The sequence below is a fragment of the Corvus moneduloides genome, chromosome 7, assembly GCF_009650955.1.
Source record: "Corvus moneduloides isolate bCorMon1 chromosome 7, bCorMon1.pri, whole genome shotgun sequence".
Classification (NCBI taxonomy): domain Eukaryota; kingdom Metazoa; phylum Chordata; class Aves; order Passeriformes; family Corvidae; genus Corvus; species Corvus moneduloides.
Window position 1 is genome coordinate 37,641,739 of NC_045482.1, and position 12,450 is coordinate 37,654,188.

The window sequence follows — 12,450 nt, forward strand, 5'->3', positions numbered from 1 at the left end:
GAGTAGGGAACACCCAGGTGAACACATCAGAACCACTGGAAATGATGAATTTGGGGTGATCCCCAGTGTTGTCTGTAACACATATTCAAGCATTATTATTTTAAAATAATGAGGTGATCAAGGATTTGCAAAATCCTGGATATATCTGTGTTCTGAGGAAATGCAGAGTTTCTGCTGCAGTTTTTGAAGTGTAGAGAAGCAAATCTGGCTGTCGAGGACTCTGCAGTGGCAGGGTTGGTCCAGGAGTCCTCACTTTCAGGATCAGGAATCTTGTTGAATGGAATAAACTCTGTTTGTCTTTGATCTTTCTGGACAATTTTAACGAATATCACTCCTCAGCCAGATAAGTGAATTTTGTGACCAAAACTGAGCTTGGACGATGCTCTCAGAAACAGGGTGGGGTTGTTGGGGTGCCCTGTGTGCAGTGAGGAGCTGGACTTGATCCTTGTGGGTCTGTTCCAGCTCAGGACATTCTAAATTTCTCATTAATCAAAGCTTTTTACATTCATTTCTGGAAGAAACCTCTGTTTAATTTTAGTACACGAGGATATGGAGAGCAAACAGGTGGCGTTTTCTTTCTCCTTCCTTGTGAGGGGACTTTTCCTGCCGTTTCTCTGAGGAGAGATTTTTGCCCCTTTCTTTTGACCTTGTGGGTCCATTCCAGCTCAGGACATTCTAAATTTCTCATTAATCTAAGCTTTTTAATGTTAATTTCTGGAAGAAACCTGTTTAATTTTAGTACACGAGGCGTGGAGAGCAACAGGCGGCGTTTTCTCCTTCCTTGTGAGGGGACTTTTCCCGCCATTTCTCTGAGGAGATTTTTGCCCCTTTCTTTTGACCTCCTTGTATTTTGAACTGCTTTCCCCGCAGCTGGTACGTGATAATGCAGATCTTCGTTGCGAGCTTCCTAAGCTGGAGAAACGCCTTCGAGCTACGGCAGAGAGAGTTAAGGCCCTGGAGAGTGCACTGAAGGAGGCCAAGGAAAACGCCATGCGCGACCGCAAGCGCTACCAGCAGGAGGTGGATCGCATTAAGGAGGCCGTGAGAGCCAAAAACATGGCCCGGAGAGCACACTCCGCCCAAATTGGTGAGGACATGGAGCTAAAGGGGCTGCCCACATGCTTTAAGCTTGGGCTGGTTGCTGGGGGTTGAGTGGAGGGAGTAAAACACAGGGGCTGCTTCTCCTTCGCTGCACAGGAATCTTCAAAGGCCTCACTTTCTCATGGAATCTGCCCCACCTCGAGTTTAAAGAGGCTCTGCTGTTTCACTGCGTAAATAAAGGGCATAATGGGTCTTGTGTGCCCTTCTAGTGACCTGAAAACTTGTCTCCTTAAATTAGTCGCTCACTTTCTTCCTCCTCCTCCCCCCACACGCTCTCTCTCTGCTTTCATTCTTTCCTTGCCTTTCTGGACCTCATCCCTTTCTTTTTTTTCCCCCTGATTAGTCCTCCATGTGATTTAATTACAAAAAAATCTTCCTTTGTCATTCAGATATTGATATACCTCTGAGGCACAATGTAATGTGTGCACACAACGGATGGGGCAATTCTTGGAATGATTTGTTGGGATTGCTAAAGGAGAATAGTTTAGATGGAGATGACAATATTGGGGTATTAAGTCCTGAGTGGTTAAGTGATTAAGTCCAAAGTGTTACCTCCTGAATGCTTCCTCTTGTAGGGAGCCATCCAAGCTTTGTCTTGCTATCTTCTGGAATGGTGTAAATTTGACATAAAAAGTGCCTCACTGCCCACCAAGTGACTTCCCTCTGTTGTTAGACAGTCCATCATCTTTGCAGATCCTGCAAATGCGTGGGAAGGGCTCTGCCACCAGGAAAATGGCTCTGCCACCAGGAAAATGGGTGTATTTGTTGTTGGCCATGGCGGGGAATGCTGTGTTCTGCAGAGCTGGGTTAGAAACCACTCTGGCAAGCACAGATCTGAGTTGGGAAACAATGAGGTTTCCCTTGGAGGAGAAGGTGCGGTGGAAAGCTAAAATGTGAAAGCTAAAATGTCTGTCTGGTCCCTCCTTTCCCTCTGCAGCCAAGCCCATCCGCCCTGGTCACTACCCAGCGTCTTCTCCGACGGCCGTCCACGCCATCCGAGGGGGAGGGATGTCCAACTCCAGCTACTACCACAACACCAAATAAACGAGAGGTAAGACCAGAGTAACTTACCTCTTCTCCCACTGATCACTCAGTTCTCTCTTATTTCAATCTTGCTTTTAGGAGACCCCATGGTATTTTTTTTTCTATTTTTAGTAGTTGTTTGCTGATAATTACAACACTCACTCACTGAGTGCCTGTTAAGAGGCTTTGCCAACTGCTGGGGAGAGGTTTTATTTTAACGATTTAGCACTTAAAAGTTTTTTAAAAACTGCTCTGGTAAATCTGAAGTTCACACGTAGAGGCGTGAAACTCATGTAGTAAAAATACAGTTCCAGAGGTTCTTTCTGCCAGTATCATCTTCTGCTTTCAGTACCATGGATGTGTTTCTATGTTGGGATATTGCAGCCTGGGACAGGGATAGAGCAGCTGTCAGTGGCAGCAAGAGACATCTCCAAATTTTAGTGTCACCATTTGGCCAACTTTGCACTCTTAGTTCTCTTCATGAAAAAAAAATCTAAATATTTTACTTCCATTGCCAGGGCTTGAGAGTTTCTCCTAAGCAAAAGATGAGCAGCATATTCCCAGGAGACTGTTCCATGGACTCCATCCTCCCATTTGTTTCTTTAAATGCTCATTATTGGAGAGATTTTTTATCTGCCTTATTTTAGATGATCACTTTATGCCACAGACATGCCAAAAGCCGGATGGCAGCGAGTGGCTGTGAAAAGCAGCCTGGGGACAGCAAAGTTGTCCCTCCAAGTCTGGCTTTTTGCCCTCCTTGAGGATTAATTCTGTCTCACAACTGTCTTCATGGTCTGTGGTCTCCTCGAGGCGTTCTTGGGTGTTTTTAGCTTTTTTTTGGGAATGTTTCATGTCAGGCTTGCATGCCAAGCATCCATCACGCCACACTCAAGCTGTTATTGTGCTGAGGGATTGTTCCTGCTCATTGTGTTTGCCATGAGCTTCCAGCAACATGTTTCCTGTGTGGATAAATTAGGGCAAGGCTTTGCTGAGAGGGTTTGTGCATCAGTCCATTCTGGTCTGAAACTGGCTTTTCCATCTCACAAGTGAGGTACCTCTGTCCATCTGCTTCGTTGCATTCCCACCTCTGTGACCAGGCAAAGAGTGGGGTACAGAGCCTTGTCAAAGATTTCTAAGCATTTATTGTAACAGCTACTCTGAGGGGGAAAAGCTGCCTCCTGCCTCAAATAAATGCACCTTTAATTTACCAGCTGCTGTGAAATGAAGTGTCAGACTCAAACAGGCCACACATATCAAGTGAATAACTGTAGATAAATAAAAATTGTCCATAAAATAACCGCACTTTGAACTAGATGGGTTTGTAATAGCAAGACAGGACTGTGGAAGTCAAGAAAAAGCAATCAGGAGGCATAAAGCACCCACCAGATATTTTAGATGCTGAGGTTTATATCAGAGGGCTGTGGAGCTGAGCAGATTCAGGCCATGTTGCAGAGGAGCAACAGGGAAAATGAGGCTGGAGAAAAAGAAGATGGAAGATCTCAGGAGAAACTGGATAAAGTGAACGGACTTGCGGTTTCTGGAAAAATTTGGAAAAATCTGAAAACCAAATGGCAGCCCTACAGGTTGGAATTAAATTGTTTAAACTAAGTGTTCTTGATTCTTTGCTCATATCTAGAAATAAGTGTGGAAGATGTAATCAGGAGAGGCTGGGAAGTGATCGGAGAAGGTCCATTCTCCTCAGTTTTGGTCCTTTGGTTAAGAAGATTATTGGCAAATTCCAACTGTTTGGCTGCCAAAATTGGGAATATCTGAGTAATCTGAATTCTGATCTTGGATGGAAAGCCAGGGGTCTGAGTAAGGGTGTTAGTAAAGGTGCTACCAGTGAAGGGAAAACTTCATCCAGATTATTTCCAGGTTATTGTTGAGACATTCCTGTGCTCTGCAGAAAGTGCTTTGGAATGGTGCAGTTCTACCCAGCTGGAATTAGAACAAAACTTTCTTTTGTAGTCGTTTAACAGCAGCGAAATAAAAGTGAGGTTCCTATTTCAACATTTGCTCAGGAGAGATTTATCTTGTGTTCATTCATTATTCACCATAAAGATAAAAGACACTTAGTTCTGTTCGACTGGTCAGTGGTTATGATTGATTAACCCAGCAGATGGAAGAAAAAGAAATGTGGGATTTAACAAAATGCGTTTGTCTGATGTGCATATATGAAATGATAAAGTATATTGTTATAATATTATCATGATACTATATAAAAACATTTTAGATATTTCTGTAAACACTTATATATCAGGAAAATATCTCTGTTAGGAGACAGAGAACAGAAGGATGGGTTTGGATTTGTATTTTTTCATCCCTTTGATTTATAATTTTCGAACTCCACTGCTGTTGCTTTCCTCCCTTATCACGTGAGATAAACACACACCAGCTCTTCAGCACATCCAACAAGCCAAGAGAAAAATCCCATCAAAGGAACAGAAAATTAAAGAGTAAAAAAAAGTTAGACCTTCAGATGGTGTTTGGGTGAGACATAATTCCAGGCTACAGGTGGCAGAGAGGGAATTCCATCAGGAGAGTTGGTTCATTCTGTCTGTGAGACCCAAATTCCATATTTTTTTTAATGTGACTCTGGATTCATCGCTTTGTTTGCTGCCCGTCCAGTTTGTGTGCTCTGCTTTCCAATCCCCCAAATCCACTAATTGTCCTTCCCTGTCTTGCTCTCTCTGGCAGGTCAGTTTCACTTAGCATGTTAAGGACTGTCATTAAGTCACATTAGTTTCTTTTTTGCCCCTCTCCAACCTGGTCCACGTCCTGTCCATCCTGCGCTTCCCACGGCCATCGGCGACGCCCCGCTCCAGGTACTCCGAGCTTCGTAGGATCTCCACGTGTACAGAAGTGTCCAGCTCAGCTCCTCCAGATCCTTGTACGACGTCTGGAACATTCCCACCTCAGTCAGGATGATAGGGAGTCTGCCACTCCGAATTCCACAACCCCTTGGCGCTGCTTAGGTTGGGGCTTCTCCACTCAGAGTGATGCTTTTTTTTTTCCAAGTCCTCCATTGGCATTGGTAATTCCCGACTTCTGGCATCAAGGAATTAATTATTCAATGACCAAGTGCCATCAAAGGCAGGTGATTGTGCTCTGTCATGACTGATTTCCTGTATAATATACATATTATTTTATATTTTTAGGGGATGAAAATGTGCTGCTATGTGGTTTAATTTTACTGCTTAACATTTTCAGAAGGAAATTTCCCCAAAGAACCATTTGTAATATCCTGATTTAAAAAAAAAAAATCTTTGGACTGTATAAAATAACCTTTATTGCAGTACCTGGTAAAGAACAAACGGGATGCAGAGAAATCTGTTAGTATAGACCTAGGATTTGAAGTTTGGTAGTTCCATGAATTTATCTGTGTGACCTATTTTAAAATTAAGCTCCTATTTCCTCGTAGTTCTCCCTACAGTGGCAGGTTTTCCTGGAGTGGGATGGCTTAGCCATGTGTCTGTGAGCGTTGTTCCCTAGGAAGTTTGGAAGGCTTTCAGAATGCTGTGGAAATCTTGCCTTGGAAAATCCAACAAGCACCTCCCCCCTCCCCCTTTCCCCAAACAAGCCCTGATCTGTTCACACCAGAATTCAGATCCCGGAGGGAACAGTCCCCTACCAGAACAAAGGAAAGCGAAATCCCCCAAACCGTTCCTTAAAAAATCCAGAAGGAGGTGAGAGTTGTCCACTCGAGCTGTCCTTTGTAGAACAAATTTAGGAATTTTTTTGCTGGGATGTGAGGAGCACATTGCCAGGGGAAGGGAATGTCTTTCTAAGCAACTATATCCACTCATCCTATGGAAGGTCCGCTCGTGCTCCAGAGGTAAGGAGAAGCCTTCCTTGGATCTCTCAGACAGCAAATTTCCATCTTCCCAGCAAGGGGGCACTGGAATTGCTCTGGGAAGGTTCTGCTGGCAGGCAGAAGGTGCTGCTCCTGCTCCTCCTCCTCCTCCTCCCTCCACATCTCCCGGGGCAGGTGGGACTCCCGGAAGCCGGGATTCCAGGAAGGCTCCGGCCGAGCGTAGCCCTCTGGTCTTCTTTTGCAGACGTTTGCTCTTCTTTAATTTGAGATTGATTGAGGTTTTTTTAAATTTCTGAATGTGTAGGTATAGAACTCTTCAGTTCCATAGAGCGTTTTGGAAGATTGTGAGTTGACTTTAGATATTTTTTTCTACTGAAATTAGGGTGTTGCAAAGTAAGTTGGACTTAATTTAACTGGTTTTGTTTTTTGGGTTTTGTTTTTGTTTTTTTTAATGTTGCACTATTTGGGGGGAGCATTTTGCTAAACATATTTAATGAAGTTGCAGATTTGCATGTATTTAATTTATTTTGTATTTTCCAAAGTTTTATATTTTCTTTCGTTACGTGCATGTGCACTGCCAGAAGAATGAACTGTGAACTTGCCATATGCAATCTTTAATAAAATCACTAACTCAGAACTACTCTGTGCTATCTTACCAGCTGGTCAGAGCTGAGGTTTCTACTAGGAATTAATAATCCTCTTGTTTTGGTTCTAGGAAGAGATCCCACGCTTATTTGCTGTCGACGATTTTGTATTGTAGGCAAACTTCCTGTTGTGTCTCTCAGAGTTTGGTATGGGATTCTATTGTAAATGCAGCATTCGTGACAACAAAAAGGTCTGGATTCCTCAAGGCATCACCAGGAATTTTTGGGGGACAGCTTCCTGCAGCTTGAGGGATAAGTGAACATGGACATCTCTTCCTCGTGCTGGTGCTGATCAGCCAGTCAGTGCCACCAGCAGGAAAACGATGAAGTTTCTCCAAGTTCACTTCTACACCAACACTGCAGGAGGGCTTTCAGAAACGCCCCAAAGATGCCTTAGGCTAAAATCCTCAGAATTAAATACCTAAGGTATTTAATGATTGGAAATTATGAATTCTCAGTTGAACATACTCTGCTTGTATCAATTTTTAGTTTCGAAGCCTATTTTAATTGGGCAACTTCAGTTTGTGTCGCGTGTTGTATATTCAACTTTTGTACCATTTTTAAGGCTTTCACATTTTATATCTGGAAAGGAAAACCACACATCTGCTCTGCAGAGATCAGAACCTGTCTCTTGCTGTTTCCTGGCCCCCTCTTCCTTTCTTTGCTCTTTGAGTGTTGTGTTCTATTTATTCCAGGCTCATTTTTAAAGTTGTGGTTTGTACAGCGCAAATGGAATTTCACATCTAAAAAATGTCATGCATGGGACAAATCGGGGTGGAAATACCATTCCCGAATGGAAAACGGATTTCAGATGGAACTAAAGTGCATATTGTTCTTTTTGCTAGTGATTAAAAAGTATTTCTGGCTCACTTGAGCTTCTCTTAATGATATGTTCAAATATCTTGTGTTTGTCCTTGAGTTCACGTTTCATCAACTTGTTTTCTGGAAAGCAAGGAAAGTTTTAAGCTTGGAAAGACCTTGGCTGATGCATTTTTAAGTTTTGTATTAAACTCAACAAGGGTGAGAGTTGGATTATCCTGAATATACTGTGACTTAAAAGTAAGTCACAAAAAATTTTTGCTACAACAATTCCTGCCCACAGAGCCTTGAGTAGCTTTTCGATTCCACTTTATAAATCCTGATGGGCTAAGATGCACATTTGCCTGAAATCTGTATAAATTGTAGGATCATGGAATAGTTTGGTTGGAAGGGATCTTAAAGATCAGCTGATTCCACCTCCTGCCATGGCAGGGACACCTTCCACTATCCCAGGCTGCTCCAAGCCCTGTCCAACCTGGCCTTGGGCACTGCCAGGGATCCAGGGGCAGCCACAGCTTCTCTGGGCACCCTGTGCCAGGGCCTGCGCACCCTCACAGAATTCCTTCCCAATATCCCATCTATCCCTGCCCTCTGGCTTGAGAGCAAACAACATCAAGAATTTTAATTTGAATGTGGTTTTATTTGAAGAAATGTTTAAACCAAACGGTGATGAAGGTCCAAAAGGAAAAGGGCTCATCAGATTCCCCTTGCTGGAGGAGAAATACCTCACGTAACCACGACTGAAGTACTCCTCCATGGGGAAAAAGGGAAAACAAATGGGCAGGATAATCTGAATCTCCCCTTGCTTTGACTTTTGTCCTCACTGTGCCTGTAGGAACCGCGCCGTGCACCGGCACCATCCGCTGTGCAGGATGGCAACACCGCTCCACCACCCGGCAGGGCCGCCCCGCTGGCTGTGGGGGAGCCACGGGGCTGAGGCAGTCTGTAGATTTATACCTGTCTAGTTTGTAAAGTGTGTAACGTGTACTGCAGATGTGTATTCTCTGGGCTCTATGTATCTTTACAGTAGTGTTCAATTTAGGAAAAAAAAAAAAAAAGAAATAAATGGTGGACACGTTTTGCTGGTAACAAGGGGAAATTTTTTTTGCCATTGCATCAAATGATGCTGAACTGTATTAAACTCTTGATAGCAGACCTGAACCCTCCTCCTCCCCCCAGCCCGTGGAGAGAAATCTTTTTATCTTCGTGCTGAAGTTCTGTCGGAGATGGATGGATACACTGGCAGACTGCATGATGTATCATTCGAAATCCGTTACAGTGGAAAATAAAACTGAACTGAACTCCTCCGTGTGGGCCTGGTGTGACACGGGACGGGGCACTCTGCGGCAGTGACAGCTCCCTGTGACAGGGACAGGACCCAGGGAACGGCTGGAGCTGTGCCCAGGGCATGTTTAGGGTGGGTATCTGGAAAAGGTTCTTCCCCCAGAGAGTCCTGGGTGCTGAACATTCCCCAGGCAATGGGCACAGCCCCGAGGCTGCCAGAGCTCCAGGAGCGTTTGGACAGTGCTGCCAGGGATGCACGGGGTGGGATTTTAGGGTGTCTGTGCAGGCCCAGGAGCTGGACTCGATGGCTCCCTTCCCACTCAGGGTACTCCCTGATTCCATGAGTGACCCATTCAATTCAATGGAATTTTGTTTATTCTCAATCCAATTCAATGGACCCGCACTCCAGAGTGGGCCGAGGCCATGTCCGAGACCACGCTCTGGATTTCAGCTTTCCTTCTAAACCTGTAGCAAGTCATTCACAAAATCAGAGAATCCCAGACTGGTTTGGTTGGAAGGGACCTTAAAGCCCGTCCCATTCCACCCCTGCCATGGGCAGGGATGCCTTCCACTATCCCAGGTTGCTCCAAGCTCCATCCAGCCTGGCCTTGGACACTTCCAGGGATCCAGGAGCAGTAATTAAAAGGTTGGGGTGACAGGGGAATGAGCACAGCATAATTTTTAATTTTTTAAATAAATAATTACATCTTCTCTACTACCTCTCCATGGATATATTCCTTCTTCCTTTTTCAGTAGCCTGGAGGATGACAGGGAGCCTCTTCAACTTCCCTGTGCATGTATTTCCATTTTTATAGGAATATTCCACTCACTTTATGTAATGGAGTAGAAGTTGCTGTGTCCTTGCCACTTCCCTAAAGTCATACTTGGGAGCTTTAGAAAGAGCTTATTTCCAGTAATTATTACTCTGAGCATTTCTCAATTAAATCGTTGCTTTTCTCCTCAGCAATGCAAATTCTGGCCACTCCCAAGGTTTCTGTTGGAATGGATGGCTCTCTCTGGTTCTTTGCTGCTGAGTAGACTCCTAATGAGGATTATCTGCTTTTTGCACAATAAAAAAAAAACAAAACAAAACAAAAAAAAAAAAAAAAAAAAGAGCAGATTTAGAAATTACTCCAGTAAAATTTGGAGTTGATTATTTAAAAAATTGAATAAATTTTGGCTTGTGATAAATTTTGGGTTCAGTGCATAAGAGGCACTTCCTCACCCCCTGAGAAGCTCCTGCAGGATGAAGATGGCTCCACCCGCGAAGAAAAGGCTTTCCAGTGTAGATGGTTTATATTAAGGAGAGCAGATGGGAAGTCCAAACATTCCCCAAAAGTGCTGCAGAGGAAGGCAAACACTGCAGGGTGCCAGAGCTTTTTCCATGAGTCAAAAAATATTCACCCTTCAAGATCTTCTCGATAAAGCTTATGCCTGGAGGATGAACTCAATTAGAGGGCAGACTGTTTGCAAGTGTATCCCTACAATTTCGCTTTTGGAATGTGGGATTGCAACAGTTAATTAACGCTATGAAAACATCACAAATTACTGTATCCATTTCCAAGATTTCAACTTTCGCAAGAGCGCAGCGAAAACAAAGGAATGGGAGTTGCATCCCTAGAAAAGTACTCACTGCAAGGCTGCCGCTATTGATTCAAACGCTTCTCAGCTCAAACTGAAACACTTTATTTTCCAGCAGAGCTGATCCCAGGGGAAGCTGTACTTATCCTAAAACGAGGATGTTCGGTAGTTCGGGATCAAGATCCCTGGTAGTCGCCCTGACGCGCTGTGATGGAAAACTGATGGGTGGGTGCCGAGGCAGGGGGTATCGGGGGGGTCTCGCTTCCAAGGATCCCCGGGAGGTTCGGGAGCCGCCCCCTCTCTCCCCGCAGGTGTCCGGGTCCCACCCTGCCCGCAGGTGCCACCGCCCCGGGGCGGGCACGGGGTGTCCGAGCCGCCCGCTCCGCCCCGGCCCCTCCTCCGCCCGCCCCGCCTACACGGCTGGGGCGAACACCGGTGTCCTGCTGCTGCCGTGTCCCCGTGTCCTGCTGCTCCCGTGTCCCGCAGCTCCCGTGTCCTGCAGCTCCCGTGTCCCGCCGGCCCGGCACGGAGGTGAGTGCGGGGAAGGGGCCCCGGAGGGGAGCGGGGAGCGGGGCGGGCTCGGGGCTGCGGGTCCCGCTCTGCCGGCCCCGGTGATGCTGAGCCGCGTCCCAGCCCCGGCGGGAGCGGCCAGAGGGAGATGGCACCGAAATCTGGGTGTCCCCAGCCTCAAGGGGAGTGGGAGGTGGCACCAAAATCAGGGTGTCCCCAGCCCCACCGGAGGGCGAAGTGGCACCGAAATCAGCGTGTCCCGAGGAGTGGGAAGTGGCACCGGAATCAGGGTGTCCCCAGTGTCACGGGGAGTGGGAAGTGGCACTGGAATCGGGGTGTCCCCAGCCCCGCGGGGAGTGGAAAGTGTCACTGAAATCAGGATGTCTCCAGCCCCACCGGTTTTGGGGAGCGGGAGGTGGCACCAAAGTAGGGTGGCACCAAAGTAGGGTGTTCCCAGCCCTGCTGGTTTTGGGGAGCAGGAGGTGGCACTAAAATCAGGGTGTCAGCAGCTCCGGTGGTTTTGAGGAGAAGGATGTGGCCCCGAAATCAGGTGTCTCCAGCCTTGGCAGTTTTGGGGGAGCAGGAGGTGGCACCAAAATCAGCGTGTCTCCCACTGGTTTTGGGGAGCAGGACATGACACCTAAATCCAGGTGTCCCCAGCCACACAGGAAGCAGGAGGTGTCACCAAAATCAGGGTGTCCCCAGTGGCTGTGGTGCTGGCGGGAAGGAGCCAGGCTGTGGGAAGCGCTGGGTGTGCAGCGTCAAGTGCCTGGGACCCAATTCACAGGCTGTGTTTTACAGGTCTCTTGTAAAAGTGCAGTTATTACACGTCTCCTGATGATTATAGAGCTGTAAAAAGAACTGGGCTCCGTGTTCCACAGGTGTGGACGCCAACATCGGGCTCTTTAACAGTGAAGCTTCACCGTAGGAAATGACAGAACACGATAAAAATGTACTTAGTGCAGCAAAAACTGTGAGGGAAAAATACAAGCCATGAAGGCTGCAGAGGGGTTTTGGGTAAGGGCCTGCGATGGTGGGACAAGGGGGAATGGCTTCCCACTGCCAGAGGGCAGGGATAGATGGGATATTGGGATGAAATTGTTCCGTGCGAGGGTGGCGAGGCCCTGGCACAGGGTGCCCAGAGCAGCTGTGGCTGCCCCTGGATCCCTGGAAGTGTCTAAGGCCAGGCTGGGCAGGGCTTGGAGCAGCCTGGGATAGTGGGAGGTGTTCCTGCCATGGCAGGAGGTGGATTGCGATGTGTTTAAGGTCCCCCCAACCCAAACCATCCTGTGATCCTATGAAAGCACATGAGCAGGTGCTGGGCTGACTCTGGCAGGCTGTAGAAGTGCTGCCTTTAGTGTGGTGTTTTCCTTCAGAATAGGACACAGGCTTCTGGTACCTATTCCCTCTATCCAGATGCATCTCCTTGTGCTGAATCAGGCTGTAAATCCATTGGAACAACAGCCAGCAGCGTTGTGTGGGACTGTGGGGATCGTGGGCGCTGAGGGCTCGGTTCTGCACGAGGCCCTGGGTGCTCTGCTGATGCAGGGAATGAAAACAGTGCTGGCTTTGAGGAGTGCACGTGGTTCACGCCGATAGACCTGGCTTGCAAGACCCAGCTGGTTGATTCCTGAGGGCAATCTCAGGAAAATGGGATTGTGCGATTTCCCGTCT

General features: G+C 46.7%; 2 protein-coding genes across 2 annotated transcripts in view; both read left to right on the plus strand.

Moving 5' to 3' along the window:
• The window catches only part of KIF5C (kinesin family member 5C), a 66,460-nt gene extending 57,752 nt beyond the window's left edge, over positions 1–8,708 (plus strand). Inside the window, exons 24-26 of the mRNA XM_032114524.1 lie at positions 871–1,087; positions 2,039–2,152; positions 4,822–8,708. Coding sequence (XP_031970415.1) covers positions 871–1,087; positions 2,039–2,145 — 324 coding nt within the window. The 3' untranslated portion in view covers positions 2,146–2,152; positions 4,822–8,708. The remainder of the gene's footprint in view (positions 1–870; positions 1,088–2,038; positions 2,153–4,821) is intronic.
• A 1,970-nt stretch (positions 8,709–10,678) lies between these two features.
• LYPD6B (LY6/PLAUR domain containing 6B) overlaps positions 10,679–12,450 on the plus strand; it is a 44,882-nt gene continuing 43,110 nt past the window's right edge. The window contains exon 1 of the mRNA XM_032115067.1: positions 10,679–10,797. The gene's annotated coding sequence lies outside the window, so the exon portion shown is untranslated. The remainder of the gene's footprint in view (positions 10,798–12,450) is intronic.